The following is a 22,792-nucleotide window of genomic DNA, read 5'->3' on the forward strand; positions in this document are numbered from 1 at the left end:
TGTACGTGGGTGGGTGTACGTGAGATGGCTGGGGTGGGTGTACATGGAAACCACCATTAATAGCAGTGCTGTAAAGCACAGCACCCCAGTAAATAACAAAGATTAAGACGCTCTCCTGTCACTCTGGTGGGCGTGCAGTATTGTGATAATCGCTTTGGTATACGCTTTTCTGGCTCTTTTGGTCCTTTATCTATTTTTCACTTTCGTAGCTAACTTGAACAGCTCACTGTGTGCTTGCTCAATTCTACCCGATTTCTTTTTTTTTCATCTCTTTTCTCACAATTATACATAGAAGTGCTCGGAGTTCCAGATATAGCTTCTGTGTTCCTGCTTGAGACCATCCCTGGCATTTTAGTGAGATACGCTTCTATTAAACTTTCTAAAGTTTTTGTAGATCGCCTTTGGAGTGTTCTAGAGGGAACGAAACTCCTCAGTCTCATTCCCCCCGAGAGTCCCATGAATATGGAACCTGCTTCCATGTCTCCACCCCCGCTGGCCGAGGGCTGCCGTTGGTGGTGGCTGGCATTGATCTTGCTCGAGGACCAACCTCTTAGCCTGATTCTCAGCTGGGCTGGGTTCCAGCGGGGAAGCCTTGTCAGTCGCGCCTTTCTGGAGTTATTGATGCTGGCTTGTTTATTGATCTCGCTCTCAGGCAACCTCTAACCCTCGTCCCAAGGTCTCTCACTGCTAGTCACCTCGGGGCTGTGTTGACCCGTCCCAAGCTCTGGAAGGAATGCATTCATTCCTTAGCAGCGAAACCTAACTATCTTCCTTCCTGCCACTCGGGCTGGTGTGGATGCTTCTGAACTCTGCCCTCACCTCCAGTCTGCTTTCCACAGCTGCATCTGGGCCGTCACCCCGCAGTGATCCCGGACACAGCGGGGGCCGTCCTGCTCTCTTATATATGAGTCTCCACCCAACCTTCTTAGCCCGTTTGCCCGGTTTCTCCGGAACTCGGAATTCGCTGTGACCAGCGGCTTCTCGGGAGCGGGTGGTGCTCCCGAGCCTTGGAGCCCTCTGGGTGGGGTCCTGCTGTGCCCTTGCAGTGGCCGCCCGCCGGGGCTGCACCTGTCCAGGCCGTGCCTGTGTGGCATGTGAGTGGACGTCAGTGGTCCTGCTCTGGCTGGGAAGGTCCCGGGGGTTCTTTCCCCAGAGGCCTACCAGTTATACCCCAAAACAATAAATAACTTCTAGGAGGACTGTGTGCCATCCACTAGTTGAGCCCTACTTAGACTTTTAAATAAATTTCTTCTTTTAACCCAAAGTTCCAAGAGTTGCTGTGTGTCCTCTCTTTTCATTTGCTGGATTTAGCAGGGCTAATGGGAAAAATACCTAGACGTAAGCCCCACTAACTATTCCCTCTGCATCGTACACTGCATCACTGTATCACTGTCATCCTGTTGTTCGTCGATTTACTCGAGCAGACGCCAGTAACGTCTCTGTTACACTCAGCCCTGAGACTTTAGCAGCCTCTCCTTACTCGTCTTCCCCAATGATTGGAGGCTCTTTCAGGGTCAGGGGAATGAGACCTATTGTTACTGTTTTTGGCATATCAAATAGGCCATGGGTAGCTTGCCAGGCTCTACCGTGCAGGCAGGATACTCTTGGTAGCTTGCCGGGCTCTCTGAGAGGTATATATATATATATATCTTTTACTGTATTTGGGATATAAATATGCCATGGGGAGCTTGCCAGGCTCTCGCGTGAGGGCAATAGACTCTGGGTAGCTTGTCAGGTTTTCCAAGAGGGAGAACAAGGCTATTAGATGCTTTCCGGGAGCTTGGTCTTATAGTCTCTGGATGTTGGCCGTTGGTGGGATTACAAGGCACTGGGGGCAACTTGTGGGTGTGGCTGCCAAGCTACTGGAAAACTGGGGACCTGGGTGGAGGAGGCCCAGTCCCGATCCAAGCAGGCTTGGAGATCTCAGCCCTGGGTCCCGCACACCTGGGTTCCTCTGCCGGTCCCTTCATGTGTGGAGAGTGGCCTGAGCATGGCTGTGGCATGCATCGTACAGAACCTTTTAATTTACTTGGTTTCACGGTGAGCCCAGTGAGCTGTTGTGTGCTGTGGAGGGGTCGGGGTCACAGCCTATGTTGGCCGCACCCAGTCTACAGACCGTGGCTACTTGACTTGCCCTGGCCTTTCATCCGTCCACTCTCCATCCATCACTCACCCTTCAGTATGCACGTGCCCAGCCTGTGCCCAGAAGAAGGCTGTGAAGCTTTGGGTCCATTTCCCCCACTAGTTCTGTACTAATTGCCTTGGATTCTGGTTACATTAGCCCCCAGAAGGAGTCGAGGAAGCTGCTCTACTCCGGCACAGGGGAGGAAGCAAGGTGAGTGGCCTGTGCTACTGTCTGGAGACCTTCCAGCACGGCTTTAATTCCATCCCGTCAGCGACATCGAGACGGGCCTTTCTTACATGTTTCTAATTATAAGCAGATCAAAAGAAAATGGCCCATTCTGGTTCTCATAGCTTCGGCTCTAAATCCTTATAGGCAGGCTTTGATGTAAAGTAATTACTCTTAAAGGACGTTGCCAATTAAACGCATGTCATTTCCGAGAGATCCTCCCAAGGTGATCATTTGTCATCTTGCCGGCTGGAGAAAGCTAATCCCAACTTTGAACTGTCGCTGTCTGCTCCTGCCTGCTGTGGGTGTGTGCGGGGGTCCCGCTGCGAACAGGGCTGGGGCGGCGAGAGACCGTCCTCATCCTCCAGGACTCATCAAATTCCTGTGAGATTCTGCAGCCCCCACAGACATGCCCCATGATCACAGCAGCCACGACCTCCCCCCTCCTGACCCACTTCATAAAGGTCATGAACCGACCATGCGAGTATTCACGGAACTCTCCCCATGTTGCTCTGGTGTCATGTCAACTTCAGCAGAGCTTTTGGAGCCAACGCGTGGCTTTTCCTGCAACGGCACCATGTGCATTTCAGAAGAGGCGCCTCCCATCTCTTAGGGTCACACCGGCGATGCACAGGGGTCACTCCTGGCTCTGCACTCAGGAATTACTCCTGGCGGTGTTCAGGAGACCCTATGGGATGCTGGGAATTGAACCTGGGCTGGCCGCGTGCAAGGCAAACGCCCTACCCGCTGTGCTATTGCTCCAGCCCCGCATCTTCAAAGACATTGCACTGCAGTCTCTGAAACATACTAGTTCATTTAAATGCTTCTAGTTAGGAACGCGGCCTCCCTGAGCTTTGTGGGTTCCTCCGTGTTGGGAAGTAAGTTTGGTACATAATCTTCAGATATGGGGCTAAGACAGTTGACCCAGGGGGGCCTTGGATGTGACTTACAGGTGTGAAGCTCTGGGTTCAAGCTCCAGCATCACACACACACACACACACACACACACACACACACACACACGGACGTCTCCTCCCCCTCTCCCAAGTGGACCAGCAGTAAGTAAGGGACACGTCCACTCTGCCGTGGCAGGCCCCGGGCTCTGCTGCTGTGGGGGTTTCCGGACTGCCCTGGCTATGGGCACATACGACTGCAAGCCTGCCTAGGGTCCGAGAGACTGCCGGGGTCCAAGGCCATCGCTACTGAGTCGTCGCGAGGCAAGACCCAGCAAGGGGCTTCTCCTGAGTGGGCCGCTGCCCCGGGAAGCTGGCAGGAGCGTGCCCTGGTCGTCCCGGGGCTCAGGCTGGTGCTCCCGAAGACACTCCCCCCGGCTTCACCACCCGCCCCCCCCCCCGCTCCATCTCAAGTAGGGGACGAAACCCCAGGCATGGGGCTTTGATCCGGGGGGGAGACCCCGGGCTGCAGAGCTCTGAAGCGGAGGCTCCGAGCTGATGTGTGTGTGTGTGTGGGGGGGGGGGTGTTGTTTCGGGGCTACACCTGGTGGTGCTCAGGCTTTACTCCTGGCCCTGCTCAGGGGTCCCTCCTGGAAGGCTCCGGAGCGGGGTGGGGTGCACGGGGTGCGGGCCGTGAGCTGGCACTGGCTGCATGTCTGCCCCCGTGTGTCGTGGCCCAGGGGTGTTGGCTGCTGCCCTTCGGGTGCTTTGCAGGCACCACTGAGCACTTGAGGCTGGGCCCCGGGTGGCCCCTCGGGGGCCCGAGGTATCCCAAGGTGGGGCCAGGGCAGGGGGCCAAGTTGGCAGGGGCCCAGGTCGGACGAAGGCTGAGGAACCCTGATGCCACCTGTGAGGGTCCCTCCGACACGTCGTGTGACGGGCAAGGGCCGTGTTGTCTCTGCCTCGCCCCAAAGTGCTCGTGTCCTGTGGCCCTTTCCTGGCCCTCACAGTCCATCCCCTCACGTCCCCCGGGCGGGCCTGGGCAGGGCCTCGGGAGTGGGGCCCGGTGCCCGCTGGCAGCAGTGCAGAGCGGCGTCTGTCTCCCCACCGAGGCACCGACGGGGACTCCTGACGGGGACAGGAGCAGGGTGGACACCACGTGGCGTGGCGCCAGGGTCGGCTGTCTCAGTGACAGGCCCTGGTCCCCTGGGCTCACAGGGGCCACAGGCCACGCACTAGTGCTCCCGAGTCCAGAATGTGCTCTGCCTCTGGTTCTCGGCATGCGGAGACACAGAGCCCAGGTCTGCCCGGTCAGCTTCACCCCTCGGCACTTCTAGAAGGTTCTGAGACCAACTCTTCTCTTTTTAATGGTGTGTGTGTGTGTGTGTGTGTGTGTGTGTGTGCGCGCGCATGAGCATATGCCCGTGCCTGCATTTGTGTGTGTAAGTGTGGACTGTGTGCTGCACCAGCATGTGCACTTGTGTGCACGTGTAAACACGTGTGCATGTGTAACATGTGTGCTTGTGTGCACATGTGTAAACATGTGTGTGCTTGTGTGCAATTATGCATGCACTCGTGAGGATGACCGTGTGCATATTTGCATGTTGATAGTTTTGTGCGCCCGGCTCTGCACGGGCTTCTGAAAGAGCCGGCCGGGGCCACTGTTAGCTGGGGCGCAGCCCTGGAGAGCCGTCCCGTGGCGGCTCTGTGCCGGGAGCTGTCGGTGACCCGCCTCCGGCCCCGTTTGCTGGTCTGAGCTGGGGAATTCCCAGGACACCCGGGCGCTGGCCTCTGCGACAGGGCGAGAGGAGAGCCCAGGGCGAGCCCTTCCCTGGTGTCCGGTGGTCTCTTGCCGCCTCCGACTGAAGCTCTGTCGCGCCCTGCCCTGGGAGCGGAGGCAGTGGGTGCTCTGGGGTGGGCGGGGTGGGGGGTTTCCTAGCCGCCGCCCGCCACGCCCGGGTGCGCCCTGGACAGCAGGTCGCAGGCCACAGGCCTGTCAGCTCAGAACTTCACAAGGGATGTCGCGACACGTTTCCAGGCGGGAAGTGAGATCTCGCACAGGCTCAGGCCCGGGCCGAGGGGGGAAGGGGAGCGGCGTCACGGGGAGCCCCGGCCCTACTCCCCTCTGCTCCGGGAAGGGCCCGGGCTCTCGAGAGCAGGTGAAGGCTGCATGCGGGCGCTGGGCTGCACGTCCTCGGCCGTTCGTCTCCCTGAAGGAGGGACGAGCCGACTGCAAGCCTCGGGCCTGTCACACTGTCCTCCCCCGTCTGCCTGGGGGCCAGGCGCTCACAGACAGGCGGGCGGCGGGGGGCACCGTGCTCCCGAGGGAGGGGGAGAAGCAGCGCGTGCCAGCGTCTGCCCCGGCCAGAGGCGGTTCCCGGTGGGCTCCAGCCCGTGTGCAGGCCGGCCGCTGCTCACAGCTGAGGAGTCCCGCCCGAGTATGTCCTTCTGGCCACCGTCCTGGGTGCTCGCCTAAGCTGCCCTGGGAAAAGGTTTCGCCTTGAAATTGGTAACTTGGAATCAGATTTATTCTTGCTCACACGTGCAGAGGCAGGCTGAGCCCCCGGGGAGCGCAGGCCCAGGGGGAGGCCGTGTCCAAGGTGACCTTGGGGCCGCGCGGCTGTCTGCCGTGCTTGCTCCCGTCCGGGCTCTTGGCTGGCGAGACTCTGCGCTCAGAAACTGCAAGGCCCGCAATACTGCCTGCCAGGGCAGCCCCGGAGAGCGTCACGCTGCGGGCACAGGGCTGACGGACAGACGGACAGACGGCGGGGCAGGGCACCGGGGAGGCCATCCCGAGCCTTCCCAGGAGATGAGAGAGGCGGAGCGACAGGGTGACCAGGGCTGGAGCTCTGTTAGGCTCGGGGGAAACCTGGGGGTGTTGGGGGGTCAGTGCCCAGCGTGGTGCCGGGGGTGACTCCGGCGAGTGCCAAGCCCCGGACCTGGGCTGCTCGTGCGAAGCATCCACCACCCGCGCCCCCTTGGGAGCACCCCCAGACAGACCCCAGTTAAATTTCATCTTGGCTCCTCCCGGCACCTGTGGTGCTCAGGGGCAAGTGCTCTGCTCCCGCAAGCTTTGAGCTCTTTCCGTGAGGACCAGGAAGCTACGGGAGGGAAGAAAACTCCCACCGAGGCTGCAGGGGCCCCGGGAGGAGAGGCAGAATGGCGCTCACTCAGCCTTTCATCCGTCAGCCTGGGGTGTTGCTGGCCCGGGGTACATGTATCCAGATGCTTGTTTAGGCGCCTCCTGCAGGGAAGGAGACCGACTAGGCCCATATCCAGGACGGGGGTGGGGTGAGGGGGCTTTGGGGAAGGCTGGGCCGTATCCAGGAGAGCCGGCGGGGGCGGGGGGGTGCCTTCCGGGAAGGCTGGGGCTCCGCGGAGGGACGTGGTGGCACTGAGTGGATCCCGGACATGTAGTGGGCTCAGGGCAGAGTGCTCTCACTAGCCCCGGCCAGCAGGGCTTCCGTGAAGGACAGAGCCGCCCGGGCCACATCAGGAAGAAATCTCCGGAGAGCGGAGATTTGTTCTCCGGGGGTGGTTTGTTCTGTGTTTGGGTGACGCCCGGGGCTCCCTCCTGGCTCTGTGCTCAGGAGTCACTCCTGGAGGTGCCCCGGGGACCATGTGGGCTGCAGGGATGAACCTGGGGTCTCCTGCATGCCACGCAGCTGCCTTACCTGCTGGACGGTCGCCCCGGCCCCGGGAGAGAAGTTCTGTCAGAGAAACCGAAGACAAGGGACTCGAACACCCACTACTACTGCTCGGGACCCCGCAGGGACCAGCCGCTCCCCAGCACCCGAGACCTTCATTGCTTCTCCCAACCCAGGGGAGCAGTCTCACGTGGGTCCCACGGTGCCCTCTGTACGCACGGACACAGGACGGGGGGGGGCCGTTCTCACAGGCTGAAATGGAGCCGCCTGACCCCTGAGCCCGCCGCGTTGTCGCTCGGTGGCAGGCCGGGCGTGGTCGCAGGGAACGCAGGGAACGCCTCTCGGTGCCCAGCACACGGTTCAGGGAACCAACAGATCTCCGTGAGAACGGCGGCACGAGACCCCGGGGTCCACACGGGCCCACGCGTCCGCCACACCGCACACGGGGCACGGGAGCCCGCACGCTTCCGCTTCTGCCACGTGTTCTCTGAGCCCGAGCACCTGCCCCACGGGAAGGAGAGACACGGGCGGGCTGCAGTCGCGGAAAGGCGGCCGGGCTCTGTGGGGGCGGGGTGGGGAGCGGCCGTGGGTGAGTGTGAGCGCAACTACGCGAGGTGCGTGGGAAGGTGAGTGTGAGAACAAGTGTGAGTGTGATTGTGAGTGCGCGTATGTGTGTGTGAGTGTGAGTGTGACTGTGGACGTGACAGTGATTGCGTGTGCGAGTGTGAGCACCTGCATGGGTGAGAGCACGGGTGTGTGCGTGAGTGCGAAGGTGAGTGGGATTGTGAAGGTGAGTCTGAGTGCGTGTGTGAAGGTGAGTGTGAGTGTGAGTGTGAATGCAATTGTGAGTGCACGTGTGTGAGTGTGAATGCAGGTGTGAGTGCCTGTATGATGTGTGAGAGTACAAGTGAGTGTGTGTGAGTACGAGTGCAAAGGTGAGTGTGATTGTGAAGGTGAGTCTGAGTGCGTGTGTGAAGGTGAGTGTGAGTGTAAGTGTGAATGCAATTGTGAGTGCACGTGTGTGAGTGTGAATGCGGGTGTGAGTGCCTGTATGATGTGTGAGAGTACAAGTGAGTGTGTGTGAGTACGAGTGCAAAGGTGAGTGTGATTGTAAAGGTGAGTCTGAGTGCGTGTATGTGTGTGAGTGTGAAGGTGAGTGTGAGTGTGAATGCAATTGTGAGTACATGTGTGTGAGTGTGAGCGTGAATGCACGTGTGAGTGCGAATGCACGTGTGAGTGTAATTGTGGATGCGAGTGTGAGACGTGTATGAGTGTGTGGGTGCGAATGTGAGTGCAGTTGTGGATGCGAGTGTGGATGCGTGTGTGTGGGTGTGTGTGTGGGTGTGTAAGATATGGCGCTGGGAAGAAGCGCAGACCGAGGGAGCCGTTCCCTCTGTGCAGACCCAGCTCGGAATATCCTCTCCCAGCCCCTGCTCTCCTCTCCCGCGGAGCCCCCGCCCCCAGCCGCCCTCCCGAGCCCGAGGAATGTGACCGGATGTTCCGTCGGCCTGAAACAGATGCAGTAGACAAGGGGTGGGTGGTGGTGGGGCTTTGGAAGGATTCTTCCAGCAAGTATCTAAAATTGGGTTTTATTCTATTTTAAAACTGAACACTTCTGTGCGTGGTGGTTGCGTTTTCCAGCCCAAATGCGCTGGTTTTCCAACCAAGGTTCCTCTGGGGATAATCCCCTCCCCTCCCCTCCCGCTCTGTTCCAGCCACACTGCGGTCAGAACCGATTTGGAGCGGGAGCGTGTCACCTGACGGACGAGTGGCCCTCCGCTACCCACACGCCAGTGCCCCAGCTCCTTGCTGAGTTAACACAGTCACACGAGAGAAACATACAGTCAACCGAGAATGATGGTTAATTTACAAACATTTATATTTAAGTGTTAGGAAAGAGGGTACGATTAGGAAAAACAGAGAGGACGATCCTTTGTACAACAAGCTCACACACGGACGTCTCTCCATATAGTCGGACAAGATTCAATGTCACGGAAAACACACACGTGTGACAGACAGTGCTGAGGCTTGGGTTTTCACAGACCGGGGGCTACACGCATGAGAAACAGTGCCAGTTCTGTCTTGGGGCATGAGAGAGATAACTGCTCAGAGGAGACAATTTAAATCACAACATATCGCAGGCAGCATGCAGGAAAAGTCATTTATTGTACATTTGTTAGGACACGCCTGGAAACAAACTTCCAGTTTTTTGGTAGATAACCCAAGAATATAGAAATGAGAGCAGGGTTGGAATCTGTAGCTGTATCTACTGACAGAGAGAGAGAGAGAGAGAGAGAGAGAGAGAGAGAGAGAGAGAGAGAGAGAGAGAGAGAAGAGAAAAGAGAGAGAGAGACACAGAGAGAGCCATTTCTGGCAAAAATAAAACTCTGAATTCATTCATTAGGAAATGCACAGTGATAGAAACTCAATTCTTTAAAAATTGGTTTTCACAATGAATTCTCATTTATTGGTGATTCAGCAGCTGCAGGAAGTCTGAGTTCTGAGGGCTGGTTGTCAGTGACAGCAGGAACTTATCATTGTAGGGGCTCACGTGATTACAACAGAGATGCTTACCATTTGAAATCACAGGTTGTAATAACGGTGCTATACAAACATCACAAATATTTGGTGTTTCAGAGTCTTAACAAATATTATGCTGTGGTTGTTTCACAAAGAGACTAGATAAACAGGCAGTGTAAATCACATATATCTTAAGATTTTAAAAATACATTTTATACAATAGGTTTCTAAGTTCTTCACGAGCATTTAATTTTGGTGGTTTTTGCCTCTTACGTCGAGTTCTTAGCGAAACTGTGACGCTCTGGCCCCTGCCCAGGGTCCACAGGGCTGAAACTCCCCACAGGAATATGGCTGCGTATACCTCGAATCACGGAGTAACGTCATAATAAAAGCAATGTCTAATTTATAACAGATTAGTTTTAAAATCCAAATAAAATCTAACTATTGTTTAAAAGAGAGCAGTTTGAACAAAACTATAAGAATCAAAAATTTTATTTACAAAACATTTGACTCGAGTGTTTAAATGGCTAGTTCTTGCTCACTGCACAAATCCACCTTCCCCGGCGTACAGATCTGCGGGTCTGGGCAACGCGCACAGACCCCGGAGGCCTCTGGCAGGTGACGGCGGCGGGAAGATGAGAGGGTGATTTCCATGCACCCGGGGAGTCGGAGGGGACAGGGCAAGGCCTTCGGGCGGGACAAGGTCTATTATTCAAGTGGGCGCCTTAAATTTGAAAGGATGGCCCGAGATTCCCAAATGCAGTTTCGTGCGGTGTGAGGGGTCGGGGAAAGGCAGCGGGGACCCTACTCCAGCCCAGGGCCTGCGTCCCGCTCACGGCACCTCCCGCTGCTGAGGTGTCTGTGTGCTCGCTCCTTGGCTTAAAAAGAGTTTCCTTGGTCCTAAGATGTACAAAATATTGATTCTCAAAAGTGGGCGCGTGGGCGGGTGGGCGTTTCCCACCGCACTCGAGGGAGGGGCTGTGCTTACAGGCGGGCAGCAAGGGCGTTGGGGGAGACGCCCTCAGTAACTGCCCCCGCGGCGACCGTCTGACGAGGCCATTGTCCCTCCGGTGACCTCTGTCCACTACCCTAGACTCACAGGGAAACACCACGGCCGTTTCTCACAGCAGCTTCCCGGGAGGGCCGCGGGGAGGGCGAGCGTCTTCGCTCTCAATAGGGGTTTCTCTCGGAGACTCACAGGGAGTCTCGGGACTTTGCCTGGTGTCTGTGCCTTGGTTTCCCACCACACAGGGAGGTTAGGGTGTAGATGCCTGTGTACGGCGTGTGTGTCCCCCGGCAGCCCGCCCCGAGAGCGTGACTCGGCGACAAACGCCAAACGCACCACTGAGGGCCGCCCGCAGGAGCTGGCAAGTGTCACTTAAAACATGGCCTTCGATGTGTCCCTGCCCCCGAGGGCCCCCCCCCCCCCGAGGAAGCTGAGCGTCGCTGTGTCCCGCTCCGGACCACCCCCACGGCCTCCGCCCCCGCCCGCTCCCACCTCCCCTCTACCTCTGAAGCCCACTCGGCTGCGCACGGGACGGACCAGGCTCCTCCTCTCTGGCCTCTCGGGGCCACCCAGTTGGGGGCCATGGGCAGACCGTCCCCTGGCTCCCCCTCCCCCTCAGGTTTGTCTGGCCCAGAACGAGCTCCCTTGGCTGCTGGGAGTCTCCAGCACCTTCCTGGTGCGGCCCACATCCTTGGAAAGTTCTGGAAGTTTACCTTGGTTTCCCACCTACACTCCCCCTTGCTGCTGCCCCTCGAGCACACCCCACACCTCAGAGCTGTGCCGAGTGCACACGCGTGGGGACACGTGCAGGCCTGGGAGGAAGCGGCCAGGGCCCATGTGGGCTACTGATCGCTACACAAAGGGCTAGTGGAGCGCCGGGGTCTGAGTATGGCTCTGAGTATGGCTCATGGCGGGGCGAGGGAGAGCACCACAGCCGGAGGGGCCTTGCGTGGCCCCGGCTAAGCAGATCCCGCCCACTCCGACGCCGAGGGCTTCCGACAGCCTGGAGGGGTTCGGGCTACAGGACTGTCCCTCCGACCTTCCCGAGAGAAAAGTCAAAGCCAGGCTGGCTCCAAGATCTCAATCTAAAGCCAGTGGTACCCTCTGTGGACTGTTGGTGGGGGTGAGGATGTGTGATTGTGTGTGTGTGTGTGTGTGTGTGTGTGTGTGTGTGTGTAACAATGTCTGGAATGAGACTGCTTGTGCATATATGTGTGTGAAAATGTGTGTGGGTATGTGAATGAGTATGTTTGTGTGAGAATGAGCGTATGTGTGTGTGCGTGTGTGTGTATTGTGCATGTGTGCGTATGTGTGTGTGTATTGTGCATGTGTGTGTATGTGTGTGTGCATGTCTGTGCACGTGTGTGTATGTGTGTGTATTGTGCGCGCGCGCGTGTGTGTGTGTGTGTGTGTGTGTGTGGCTCCACGGGGGTCTCTGAGGAGAAGACTCTGACTAGGGCAGACACAGCCCTCTGCAGTGAGGCTGTGCCCAGCAACCCTGCCCGTCCGTCTCCCGCACACCCGGAACAGGTTGTCTGGGAGGCTGCTGCTGTCAGTCTGTCGGTGAAGCTTGGGGAAGGACGGGGCACGTGGGGGGGCTGGGGAGACAGCAGGAGGCCTGGCTGCAGGCAGGAGAGAGCGAGTCACAGCAGAGACAACGAGCACCACAACGAGAGACGGGAAAGGAACGGCCGCGAGAGAGACAGGCCGCAGAGGAGCGGGCCAGCAGAGGGCGGCCGCGACCCCCAAATCTCCAGATCCTTGTCAGGAGACACTCGGGGCGGTCGTTAAACTCCCCCGTGCCCTGGGCGGTCTCATCCGAAAGGCCAGGGAACCGAGGGGTCAGAAGGAAGAGGGAGTGGCCTGTCCACTCGAGACTGCGGGAACCACATGGACACGCACACACAACAGCTCACACGTGCGGGTCCAGATGTGGCCTGCAGCTCCGTGTCCTGGGACACGTGGAGTCACTGCTCTGCTGGCTGTCCACTGCGATTCAGAGAAGGGGCTTGCTGGGTGCCCGGCCTCTGGCTGGGCCACGGGGGCTCTGAACACACACCAGCCACTGCCCGCCAGCCTGCCCTGGGCGTGAGAATGCAGCCGAAGGGTTCGCTCCCTGCCAGTCATGTTTGGAGTCGGCTCAGAGCACTGCGGGTCCACCTGTCCGAACGTCCAGGGCCCAGGATCGGCTCGAGGACCTGCGAGCACTCTCCATGGGGAGCAGCGTGTGCCGACCTGTCCTGGCTGTGTCCACAGCAACTGCGGCCCTCACAGGGGTCCAGCCGCAGAAGACGCCCCCTCGCTTCTCGCCTGCTGGTCTCGCATGCTGGGACCCGCGTGGCCCGGAGGAAACGTGTCCCCTCCCACATCAGAGACGCGGGGAGGCAAGCGTCCACCGCAGCAAACCCGGGCGCTGGCTCTCGGGTCCCGGCTGGGCAGCTCCCAGATCCTGCCCTTCAGATGGAGGGTTTCCTGCCCCCACTGCAGGGCGCTCGGAAACAGAGCCCAGGGCGCCCGCTGCAGCCACGGCCTTCAGTGCGGCCCAGGAGGGAAGGAACAGGCGCTGGGCCCCAGGAATGTTCCGGAAGGCCTCGGGGCCCGATGCTTGGCAGTCGCAGTCCTGTCCAGGGGCTGTGGGCAGCTGAGAGCCACTGCCAGGGACTGTCTCCTGGACTGACGCCCTGGGCTTCCCCGTGCTCCCAGGCTGGGTCTTCTCCGTGGACACCCCCAGATGGGTCATCTCCGTGGACACCCCAGATATGTCATCTTGTGGACACCCAGGCTGGCTCATCTCCGTGGACACCCCCGGATGGGTCATCTCCGTGGACACCCAGGCTGGCTCATCTCAGCGGGGACTGGTGTGACCTGCCGAGTGTCCCTCTCCCGACGTCCTCCCTGGGGGTCCCTCCAGAGGACGCTCTCCTGCACCCCTCGGCTCTTGGGGGCGTGGGGCTCACACGCTGGCTTTGCTTCGGCCCCTCCTGCTCTTCTCCGAGGCAAGGCTGTCTCCTCGGCTTCTGCCCGGCCGCATCTCTGGCTCACGAACGGGCACCCCGGTGCCGCCAGCTGGACTCTGGGGCGGGGGTCTCCTTCTCGAGGGGGGGCCACTTTCCCCAGAAAGGGGGGGGTGATCATTAAGACACAGTAACAAACGCGATCTTGTTTCACGTGTAGAATATTTGCTTGTTGGGGCCAGGGGTCACTCTTTGCAACACTTGCCCGGCGGGGCTGAACTCTCAGGGAGCCGGTGGGACACCAGGGGGATGTGCCGTGCTGGGTTTCACCTGGAGTCTGCGCACACAGAGAGACGCTGACCACTGAGCTCTCTCCCCGGCCCCTTGGGTACTTGGCCTTTCCACGTCTCTCTGCCTAGCCGGAGCGCATGAAACATGCCTCCAAGGCACCCACTTCTGCAGCCCCTGCGGTCCCTCCCTCCCGGGGCTGCCACCAGCAGCGACAGTGACCTCGGGGAGGGAGCAGCTGTGGGGCCGTGCCGTGGGCCACCCAAGGGAGAAGCTCGGCCCCCAGGAGGGGCGGGGCCCACTCCTCGCGGGCCCGAAGAATGGCTGTAGGGAGATGTTTCGCCTCTGGCAGAGTGGCGGTGCTGGGCTCGGTGGGATACTGCACTGGGGCCACGGACGAGGGGCAGCGCTCAAGCCGGACCCCCACACACTGCGGCCAGGCACGGGGGGCTGCGGAGGGCGGCGATCAGGGGTCCCTGGAAGGACACGGGAAGCTAAGGAGATGGGGGGCTTCTGTTTTGGCGACAGCGAGTTTCCTAACAGCAGCCGACAGCCCCCCAGAGCCACGCCTCGGGGGGACACGTCTCCAGACCGGGTCACTGTCCGTGGAGCCGGGTCCAGGCGCAGCCTGGCTGAGTGCAGCTGGTCTGGGAGCGTCCTGCCGTCTGTGCCGTGGCCCACGGGCCCAGCGTCGCCTCTGGGGTCCGTCCCTTGCCGTTCGTGTTCCTGAAAAGCTCGGACTGAACCTACAGCCAGTCAGCGATCTCGGGACAGACTCGCTCCCCTGGGAGTTCTCTCCCCTCCGCCACCTAACTTCCGGCCGGTTCTTTTCCCTCCAGTAGTTTGACAGCTGGGGGCGCCCCGGCCCTGGTCTCACTGCCGGGCTCCGTCCAAACACCTCCTCACCTCTCACACCCCACGATCGCAGAGAGACAACGCGACATTTGCCGTCCTCGTGTCAAAGTGGTCTTGACTAAGAGTTTTCAGAGTTCAAATCTTTTCCCAAGTCTCTCTCCCTGACTGGCCCCCCTCAGGAAAGCAAAACTCTGCCGGGGGAGTGTAGCGCGGCTAGAATGGCCTGCGTTGTCTGTGTAACATTTTTCCATCAGTCAATGGCATTTCAGTATCTTGGATATTCTGAGCCCTGGAGTGGCTGTTTCTCTTGGAGAATGAGGGAATGAGAGGGGATGCTGGAGCTGAGTGTGTGTCCTGAATGGGGCCAGTGAGAAATATTCCCCGTAGGTAGGTCAAAGGCGTCCAGAGGAGCCATGTCATGGGTGTTTCCAGGCTCGCCGGTGGCTGGGGTCTCCGAGGGGCCCAAGGTAGTAAGGAGGTTGGTGACTGGGCTCCAGGGGGCATGCCCTTGACACTGCTCCCCCCAGAGGGACCCCTGCTGGCGGGAGTGTGTGTTATCCATCCAGGAGCGTTGAGGAGAAACAGAACCTCTCGCCCTTCTCACTTCCAGGACGAAAGGAGAGTGTTTCCTAACCGGCATTTAAGCCTCTCCCACCCTCGCCCCAAAGGCTGAGGGTCACTGGAAAACAGAGAGGAGCCCTCTGGCCCAAGTCTTTGCGAAATGCTTGCTCGACGAAGGAGAGAACGCGGATTTCTTTCTTTTGAAAACTGGCTTCTGTTTCCAGAGTGACGGTTTAGGAACATCGTTACAAGCAGTTTTTTCACCAACTTGAGTTGGCGCCATCGTTCAAACAGGAAGAGAACCCAGCAAAGCCCCGTGCAGCTGGTTGGCGCAGGTCCCTGGCATCAGCATGGGCAGCTTGGGACACTTTCGCTGGCGCCAGGGTGGCAGGCCTCGGGGGGCCACCACGGAGGGTGGGCCGAATCTGACTCTCCCAGCGATGGCCTTCACGTCTCTCACTTGTGATTCTCGCTGCTTCAAGCGGGGAGTGGGCCAGCACGTCTGTTGGCAGTGCAGGACCTGGGCAGTGTCCCTGGAACCTTTGAAAGGGGGGACAGAAGGTCTGGACTCGAGTTTTGGGCTAGACACCAGATCAGTATCCCAACTAAAGCGTGGGGTATTTTAAAAATTACAAATGACTTCAGATGTGCATAAATTCCGTCATCATCCAAACAAGGCCAGAGGGACCGTACAGGAGCAGGACTGCCCAGCGGGCGGGTGGACAGCCAGGCCGGATCGTTGGCACCACAGATGGTCTCCGAAAACCCACCCAGAGCGATCCCCAAGCACAGAGCTAGGAGTAAGCCATGAGCTCCCCTTCCACACACACACACCCCAAACTCAGAAAACATAACATCAGAATGGAATCGACCTTTTATAAATGAAATTGTAAATCAGCTGGACCTTTTTGTGACCGTCAGTACATGAAGCTGTGAAGTGTCCAACCTTCCAGGCCTCAGGAAAGGCTGGAGGCGTCCGAAGGAGACCCCCGGGAGGCTGCTTCCTGCACGTATTCCAAAGCAGGGAAGAGTCTGCCCAGGCTTACTTTGGATTATTTGGTTCTTGAAGTCAAAAGGGATGCCGGTTTAGCGGATTCTCCTGCCAAGGCTGAGAACACGAGTCTGTTCCCGTGACGGGGAGTCTGCCCCGGGAGGAGAGCGACCTCTGAATGTCCTAGACAAGGGGGTGAGATTTGGCTTCACACGTTTTCTCTGTGTTAATGGACTCGTTTGAAAATCTGTTCCTGTCAGCCGTACAGATAGGTCTCATCAGCGCACCACCGAGCCCCTCCCTCGCCGGCACGCGCCTTAGGAGGAGGAAAAGCCCTCGACACTCCTCCCTGGCGCCTATTTCCAGTTTAATGAACACGGGGAGGCGTAGGAGGCACCCACAGAGGAAACAATTGTCTCCAGACTGGCCGTCAGGACTGTACCACTTTATCCGATTTATATGAATTAGCTTATTTTTAGGGTGACTACTTCGAGAAGTGGACTGGAGCGATAGCACAGCGGGTAGGGCGTTTGCCTTGCACGTGGCCGACCCGGGTTCGATTCCTCCGTCCCTCTCGGAGAGCCCGGCAAGCTACCGAGAGTATCCCGCCCACATGGCAGAGTCTGGCAAGCTCCCCATGGTGTATTCGATATGCCAAAAACAGTAACAACAAGTCTCACAATGGAGACGTTACTGGTGCCCGCTCGAGGAACTCCATGAACAACGGGACGACAGTGCTACAGTGCTACTTCGAGAAATGTCTTGTAGCTTGAGAAGTGGCTAATATTGGCTATTCCATAGACTTGTTCCTGCAACTGGAAAGGGACAGTCCCCCACTGCAGGGGTGTTGCTGCGCGCCCGGAGTGACACTGTCGGAGTGATCTCAGAAAAGCCACCAGCTCTCACGGCTGCCCGGCTCCTGCTGCGTTCTGGGAATTGAAAGCGGCTTATTTCAATCTGGTAACGGTCTCTAAAAACCAGTGCTCACCTCCAGCTCGAGTCCTGGCTGTGGCCGCAGGGGTGGGGTGGGCCGAGCCGGCTGGTGGCGTTCCTCTCCTCTCCTCTCCTCTCCTCTCCTCTCCTCTCCTCTCTGGCCACACCCTGAGCCTCAGGGAGGGCTCCCAGGGCGCAGCCTCCGCAGCGGGCCCCCAGGGCCGTGGCAGTGGGCTGCTGGCTTCCCACGTTCCGTCCAACGCTCCTGGGCTCAGGGCTGCACCTCTGGGCAAGAGCTGGTTCCCCACCAGCCTCCTCCTGCCGGTCAGTAAAGCCGGGACAGATGGACGCGAAGTCTAAGCCCGAGAGAGCGGATGCCCGCAGTGCCGGGGGCGGGGCAGTCTGGCCCCGCTGTGCCCGGCGGCGGCTCCCATAGGGACCAGCGGAGCCGACTCCCACACCACGACCCCCCGAAGCCCCTTCCCCGACTGAGCATCACCCAAGGTCCTGAGTGAGCGGAGGAGGCAGGAAGAGCCGGGGAGGCTGGGCGGGGGTGGGGAGGAGGGTACCTGCCCCAGAGGGACACCTCCCCGGGTGGGAAGGTGCGGAGGGCAGGTCGGCAGCAGCCAGAGCAGGGGCCAGCGGCCAGCCGAGTCCTCCTGCCCAGAGGCGGCACAGGGTTGACCCCAAGTCAGCGCTTCTCAGAGGGGATCAGGTTAAGCTCCTTTCCACGAATCAGCCCAATAAACTGTCACTTGCAGAAGGATCGCCGAGCCGAAGCCCTGGCTCCCGTGGGATAGTCAGCTAGAAGAGTTTTGACGGACCCCTGCCCACAGGGCCCTGGGCTGTGGGGTCCCCGCGTTCCGGCCGGGGCGTGAGCACTGGGCCGAGACCCCCACTGTGGAAGCGGAGTCTGGGGTGAGCTGAGACTGTTTGAAAAGGAGAAGGAATGGCGTGTGTTTAGGCCGAGGGGAAGCGAGGCTCAGGAAGGGCCCCGGGGAAGGGATTGCCCGGAACTCGGGAGGGCTGAAGGGAGCTTGGTGAGGTGCAGCTGGGGCAGGCCAGGCCCGGCCCCGCCCTCGCCTCGCCCAGGGCCTGTAATGCCATCCCGGGGTCCTGGCGTGGGCCGGATTGGTACGGAACCGCACGGCGGCCGACAGAGTCCGCTGTGTGACTGTTTATTTCTGTGGCGGGTTTTGGAAGCGGGCAAGACTCAGTGAACCTCAAGGGTGCGGGGAGGAATGAGTGAAAGGCTGGTGGGCTTCCTGGCTGCAGGGGCGGCCCCGACTTGCCTTTGCTTTGGGAGAAATGCGCTCGCACGAGAACCCTTTTTGGTCTTTATTTCATCAACACATGAGAAAAAAAAAAAGATGCAGATGACAATGAGAAGAGAGAAACCACTCGGCACAGAGCACGTGTCACTGGCGATGAAGTCGGAAATCATCAGAAACTTTATTTGTCTGTGTGGGCGACGTGGGCCGGGAGGCCGCCGGGGCCCTCGCCGCCCCCCTACCCGTGCAACACACGCGCAAAGGAAGCCAGCGGAGAAGGAAACGCTCGTATACAACTACAGTCAACCCTGCACAACCACAACTGCGCTTCCCTACGCATGGACCTTTGAGAAAGCAAACACCCCCCGCCCCAAAGCTTTGAAGTCGACCAAAGGCCAGAATCTCTAAGTCCTCTGCGGAAATTCACTACGGGATCGTCGGCTTCCCAGTATGGCTGAAAATGTGTGCAAAATTGTTCTAATGTTTCAACAACTCACATCCTTGGGCTATATGTACGCGGTGTTCCTAGGCTAGCTTTTCCGTTAGCAAATCTTCAAAAGAAAAAATGAAGAGGGGTTAGGAAGGGTCCCCATGCACAACAGGCCCGGGGGCCCCCAGGAGAGGAACCACAAGGCGGGGCGGGGGGGGGGTGTCTGGATCCAGTGACAAGGGGTCACCGGGCATTCCCGGGCCTCTGATGTAATGACCGGGTGTGGGAGGTGGGGGTGGGCACAGCTGGCAGCTTGGGGGTCTGTGGGACACAGGGGCGCTCCCTCCTAAGGCCCTCGTGGACTGGACAGTGGCTGGCTGCAGGCTGGCGACACCTCTCCTTCCCAGCTAGAAACGTTTCCTGGCAGCCCCTCCCCCTCCCCCCCAGATGGCCACTGAGAGCCGAGAGGAAGCTGGAGCTGGCCTGCGGGTGGAGGCGGCCAGCATGAGGCTCCTGCTGGTCCCCGAGGGTCCTGAGTGACGGCTCCTCTGGGAGGGCTGGGGGGAGACCCCCACCCCGCACAGCCCCAGGCCCAGGGCAGGGGCATGTCCTGGCCGTCCCCCGTGTCCTTCCCACTCTAGTCATGCTCCTGGGCACTGTGACCCGGAAGTGCCATTTGTGCCCCCTCCCCCCCACGACCTGGAGGTCACTGGGCTTTTCTCAGAACTCGGGTGCGAGCATGAGCGGGCGAGGAAATGGGGCTCAAAATAGCCTTTCCATGAAAATCCAAGCGGGGAAGGAGCGATCCGCCGTCTGTACCAGACAGAGCAGATGTGAAATAAATATGGGGGGGGAGGGAGGGACAGAGGCTGCCGCGGTCTCTCTGCCAGCCCCCGAGCCCGGGGGTGCCCGGCCGAGACCCCTTGCGCGTCTGCTCCGGCTCTGGAGCGCCGTCAGCAGGACAGTCACTGCTGCTTGGACAGTGCCCCCCTGTGACCGCCCTGGTGGGAGCCAGACCCCGTGACCCAGACTCTGACCAGTCCAGCCAGCATCTCCGCGCCCAGGGTCAGCACGCGGCAGAGACAGGCCCCAACCGGGCAGGGCGGAGAGCTTTGGGAGGGCGACGCCTCCTGCCCGCGTGGTGGTGCCGGGGCGGGGGCGGGCAGGGGCCCCCCAGGGAGGGGGCTGGAGAGAGCGGATGGTGGAGTCGGAGGGTCTCACAGCCCAGAGCCCCGGGAGCAGGCGCCGGAGGGGTTCTGGGCCCAGTGTGGCCTGAGCAGGCTCTGAGCCCGGCGCCGCCATCTGGGGCTGAGGCGGGACCTGGGACATCACCCCCAGGGCGCCGCGGGGCCCGTGCCCACCCTGCCGCCCCCAGGCTGCCTGGCTCCCGAGGAGCGGGGGTGGGGGCCACTCAGCGTCACCCCGGGCCTCGTGCATGGCCGAGGGTCACCCCTCCCCCAGGGCAGCTGGCGCCCCCCAACACAACAGAAGGAAATGAGGCAGCAACAATGTGTCCCCGCCGCACCCGGCCAAAGCAGGAAGCAGACAGTGCTCGGTGGTCCTGGGGGGGCTGCAGAGAGGCCCCGGCGGGTGTCGCGCGGCTCTGGAAGCTGGTTCCACGGCGGGGCGGGGCGCGGCCGCTGTCGGGTCCTCCCTCCTACAGTCTGGTTCGTATAGATATGTACGTATATATATATATATTTATGTATAAACTCGCTCTACCTGCGGGTCCCTCTAGAAGCCCTTTATGTGGCAGTAGGCCTCCAGGGAGGAGAAGAAAATGTACAAGAGCCAGAGGAGCACGAAGAGGCTGGAGGTGAGGAGCTTGGCCGTCCGGGGCCCCCCCAGCTCACCTCCGATCTCGGGCCTCCGCCGGTACAGCAGCACGCCCACGTTGACGAACGCGAAGATGGTGAAGAGCGTGACCGAGAAGGCCAGCGTGCCGGGGGACACTCTGAACTGTTCCCCATGGGCCGCGTGGTAGATGGCGGCGATGGACCAGGCCACGCCGATGCCCAGGAACACGTTGACCGCGTTGCTGCCCGTGACGTTGCCGATGGAGGCGTCGGCGTACTGGTCCTGAGTGGCCGCCACTTTGCTCGCGAACGTGTCTGCGGGGAAGGGGGAGGGGTGAGCAGGGAGAGGCCGGCCGGGCCGCTGTGGGGGACACGCTGCTTGTCCACGGCGCCGCCCCCCCCCCCCACGAGGGACCCGTGGCCGGGGAGGGGCCTAAGCAAGACCTAAGCTGGGGAGAAGGCGGCTGCATGCCTCCACCTGGTCAAAGGGCACGACGACGACGAGCAGGGGGAGGGAGAGCTGGGGCGGTAGGGGAGGGTGTGGGTGGGCGAGGGCAGAAGGGCGAGAAGCAGGGGCTGGCTGGGGCCTTGCCCAGTTGGCCTTATTTGGGGGAGGGGGCACCTCTGGCTGTGCCCGGGGCCTTCTCCTGGCTCTCACCCAGGAATCACTCCTGCCGGGCTCGAGGGACCGAGCGGGGAGCCAGGGACTGATGCTGGGTCGGCCGTGCTGGCCCCCTGTGCCCAGCTCTGGGGAGCCCCCCCTGGCAGTGCCCTGGAGCCGCCCGTGCTGGACTCGCCAAGCTCAGGGGTGCCTGCCGGGAGCCCTCGGAGCTGTCCTTCTGATATTTGTTCATTTTTTTAGCTTTGGGGCCACTCCCCACGGTGCTCAGGGCTGACTCCTGGCTCTGTGCTCAGGGATCATTCCTGGTGGTGCTCGGGGAATCCCACGGGGTGCTGGGCTCGAGCCCGGGGCTGTTGCCTGCAGGGCGAGCGCCGTCAGCCCTGTACCCCTCTGCGCCCTGGTGCCTCTGGGAGGGCTGCGGGGAGGCGTCGCCCCTCCCGGGACTCCCAGGCAGGGCTGCCGAAGGCGAGAGGTTCCTCTCCGCCGCCCCCAAGCCTCAGCGCCCAGTTCTCTCTCTGCCCGGTCTGCAGTGCCGTGGTCACTCGTCTGCGCCCAGTCCCCCGGAGTGGACCGACGGGCAGCTCCACCCCCTGCCGTCAGCCCAGGAGTCCCCCCCTCCGGCCTCCGGGCCACTGAGGGTGGGAACACTGAGCCCTCCCAGGAGCAAGGGCGGTGGGCGAAGTGCCGAGCCCCGCGGGGTCAGCGGTCCCTGGCCTGCCCTCAGCGGCCACAGCCCTAGCAGGGGACGCCTCCCGCTGGCACCACACACTGGGGGCACCGAGGGCCTGATGCTGCCCAGCTCTTGCGCTGCCCTCCGGCTCCCCCGTCCTCAAGGCCCCTTGGGGGAGGAGCGGAAGCCCCCCTCCCCGTTCCGGAGAGCGATTCTGTCTATGCTGGGGGGGTGTGGAGAGTCCCCCAGCCCCGTCAGCGCCGTCAGGAGCATTAGTCCTGCTGTGTGGCCGTGCAGGGCCGGCCGTCTGCCCCAGCCCCGCGACTCTCCCAGGAAGGCCCTCCTGGCACTGGCCACAGCGCGTGGCTCGCGGAGCATGGACAGTGCTCCGAAGGGACAGCCTGTCCCTGGCGCCCCTCCCTGGACGCTGCAGGCCAGGCCAGGCCGAGAGGGGGTTCGGGCGCCTACCTGGCACGGAGGTCCCCAGCGCCACGAACACCACGGCCGTCACGGAGTCCTTGAGGCCGATGGTGCAGCCGAAGTGGGAGGCCAGGTCCCCGATGAAGGCCGTCAGCAGGCCGATCATGAGGATGGACACGATGAAGCAGGCCCAGCCATTCCAGTACTCGGTCGGGGGCACGAAGGCAAAGAGAACCTTCCAGAACACAGTCAGGAAGTGCATCACGTAGTCGAAGCAAGACGGCAGCTTTTCCTCCCCGCACTCATCCTCGTCATCGTCCTCCCCTGCAGAGGAAGGTGGGCACAGTCGTCTCCTCCACAGCACCCGGGGTCCTGGCCAGGCGACCCCCGAGGCGACCCCCAACCACCTCTCCCTCCCCGGGACTGGACCCCGGCCTCCGGGGCCTCTGGGCTCTGTTCAAGTTACACACCCAGCGGAGATGCCCCCGACGACACGCCCCGGGGTCCTTGATGCTGCTTCCTCTGGGTGACCCTTGGTGCTGGGTTCCTGCTCATGGCGCCCCCTTCCCCACCTCAATACCGATG

At 60.6% G+C, this 22,792-nt stretch overlaps 1 protein-coding gene across 10 annotated transcripts in view; it reads right to left on the bottom strand.

The window, feature by feature from the left end:
• Positions 1-18,431: 18,431 nt before the first annotated feature.
• The window catches only part of SLC8A1 (solute carrier family 8 member A1), a 158,553-nt gene continuing 154,192 nt past the window's right edge, over positions 18,432-22,792 (bottom strand). For all 10 annotated transcript variants that reach the window (XM_055120348.1, XM_055120347.1, XM_055120351.1 and 7 more), the window contains 2 exons: positions 22,256-22,531; positions 18,432-20,810 (listed from right to left, as the gene is read on the bottom strand). In XM_055120348.1, the coding sequence (XP_054976323.1) occupies positions 20,434-20,810; positions 22,256-22,531 (653 nt within the window). In that variant the 3' untranslated portion in view covers positions 18,432-20,433. The remainder of the gene's footprint in view (positions 20,811-22,255; positions 22,532-22,792) is intronic.

This window comes from Sorex araneus, chromosome X, assembly GCF_027595985.1.
Source record: "Sorex araneus isolate mSorAra2 chromosome X, mSorAra2.pri, whole genome shotgun sequence".
Classification (NCBI taxonomy): domain Eukaryota; kingdom Metazoa; phylum Chordata; class Mammalia; order Eulipotyphla; family Soricidae; genus Sorex; species Sorex araneus.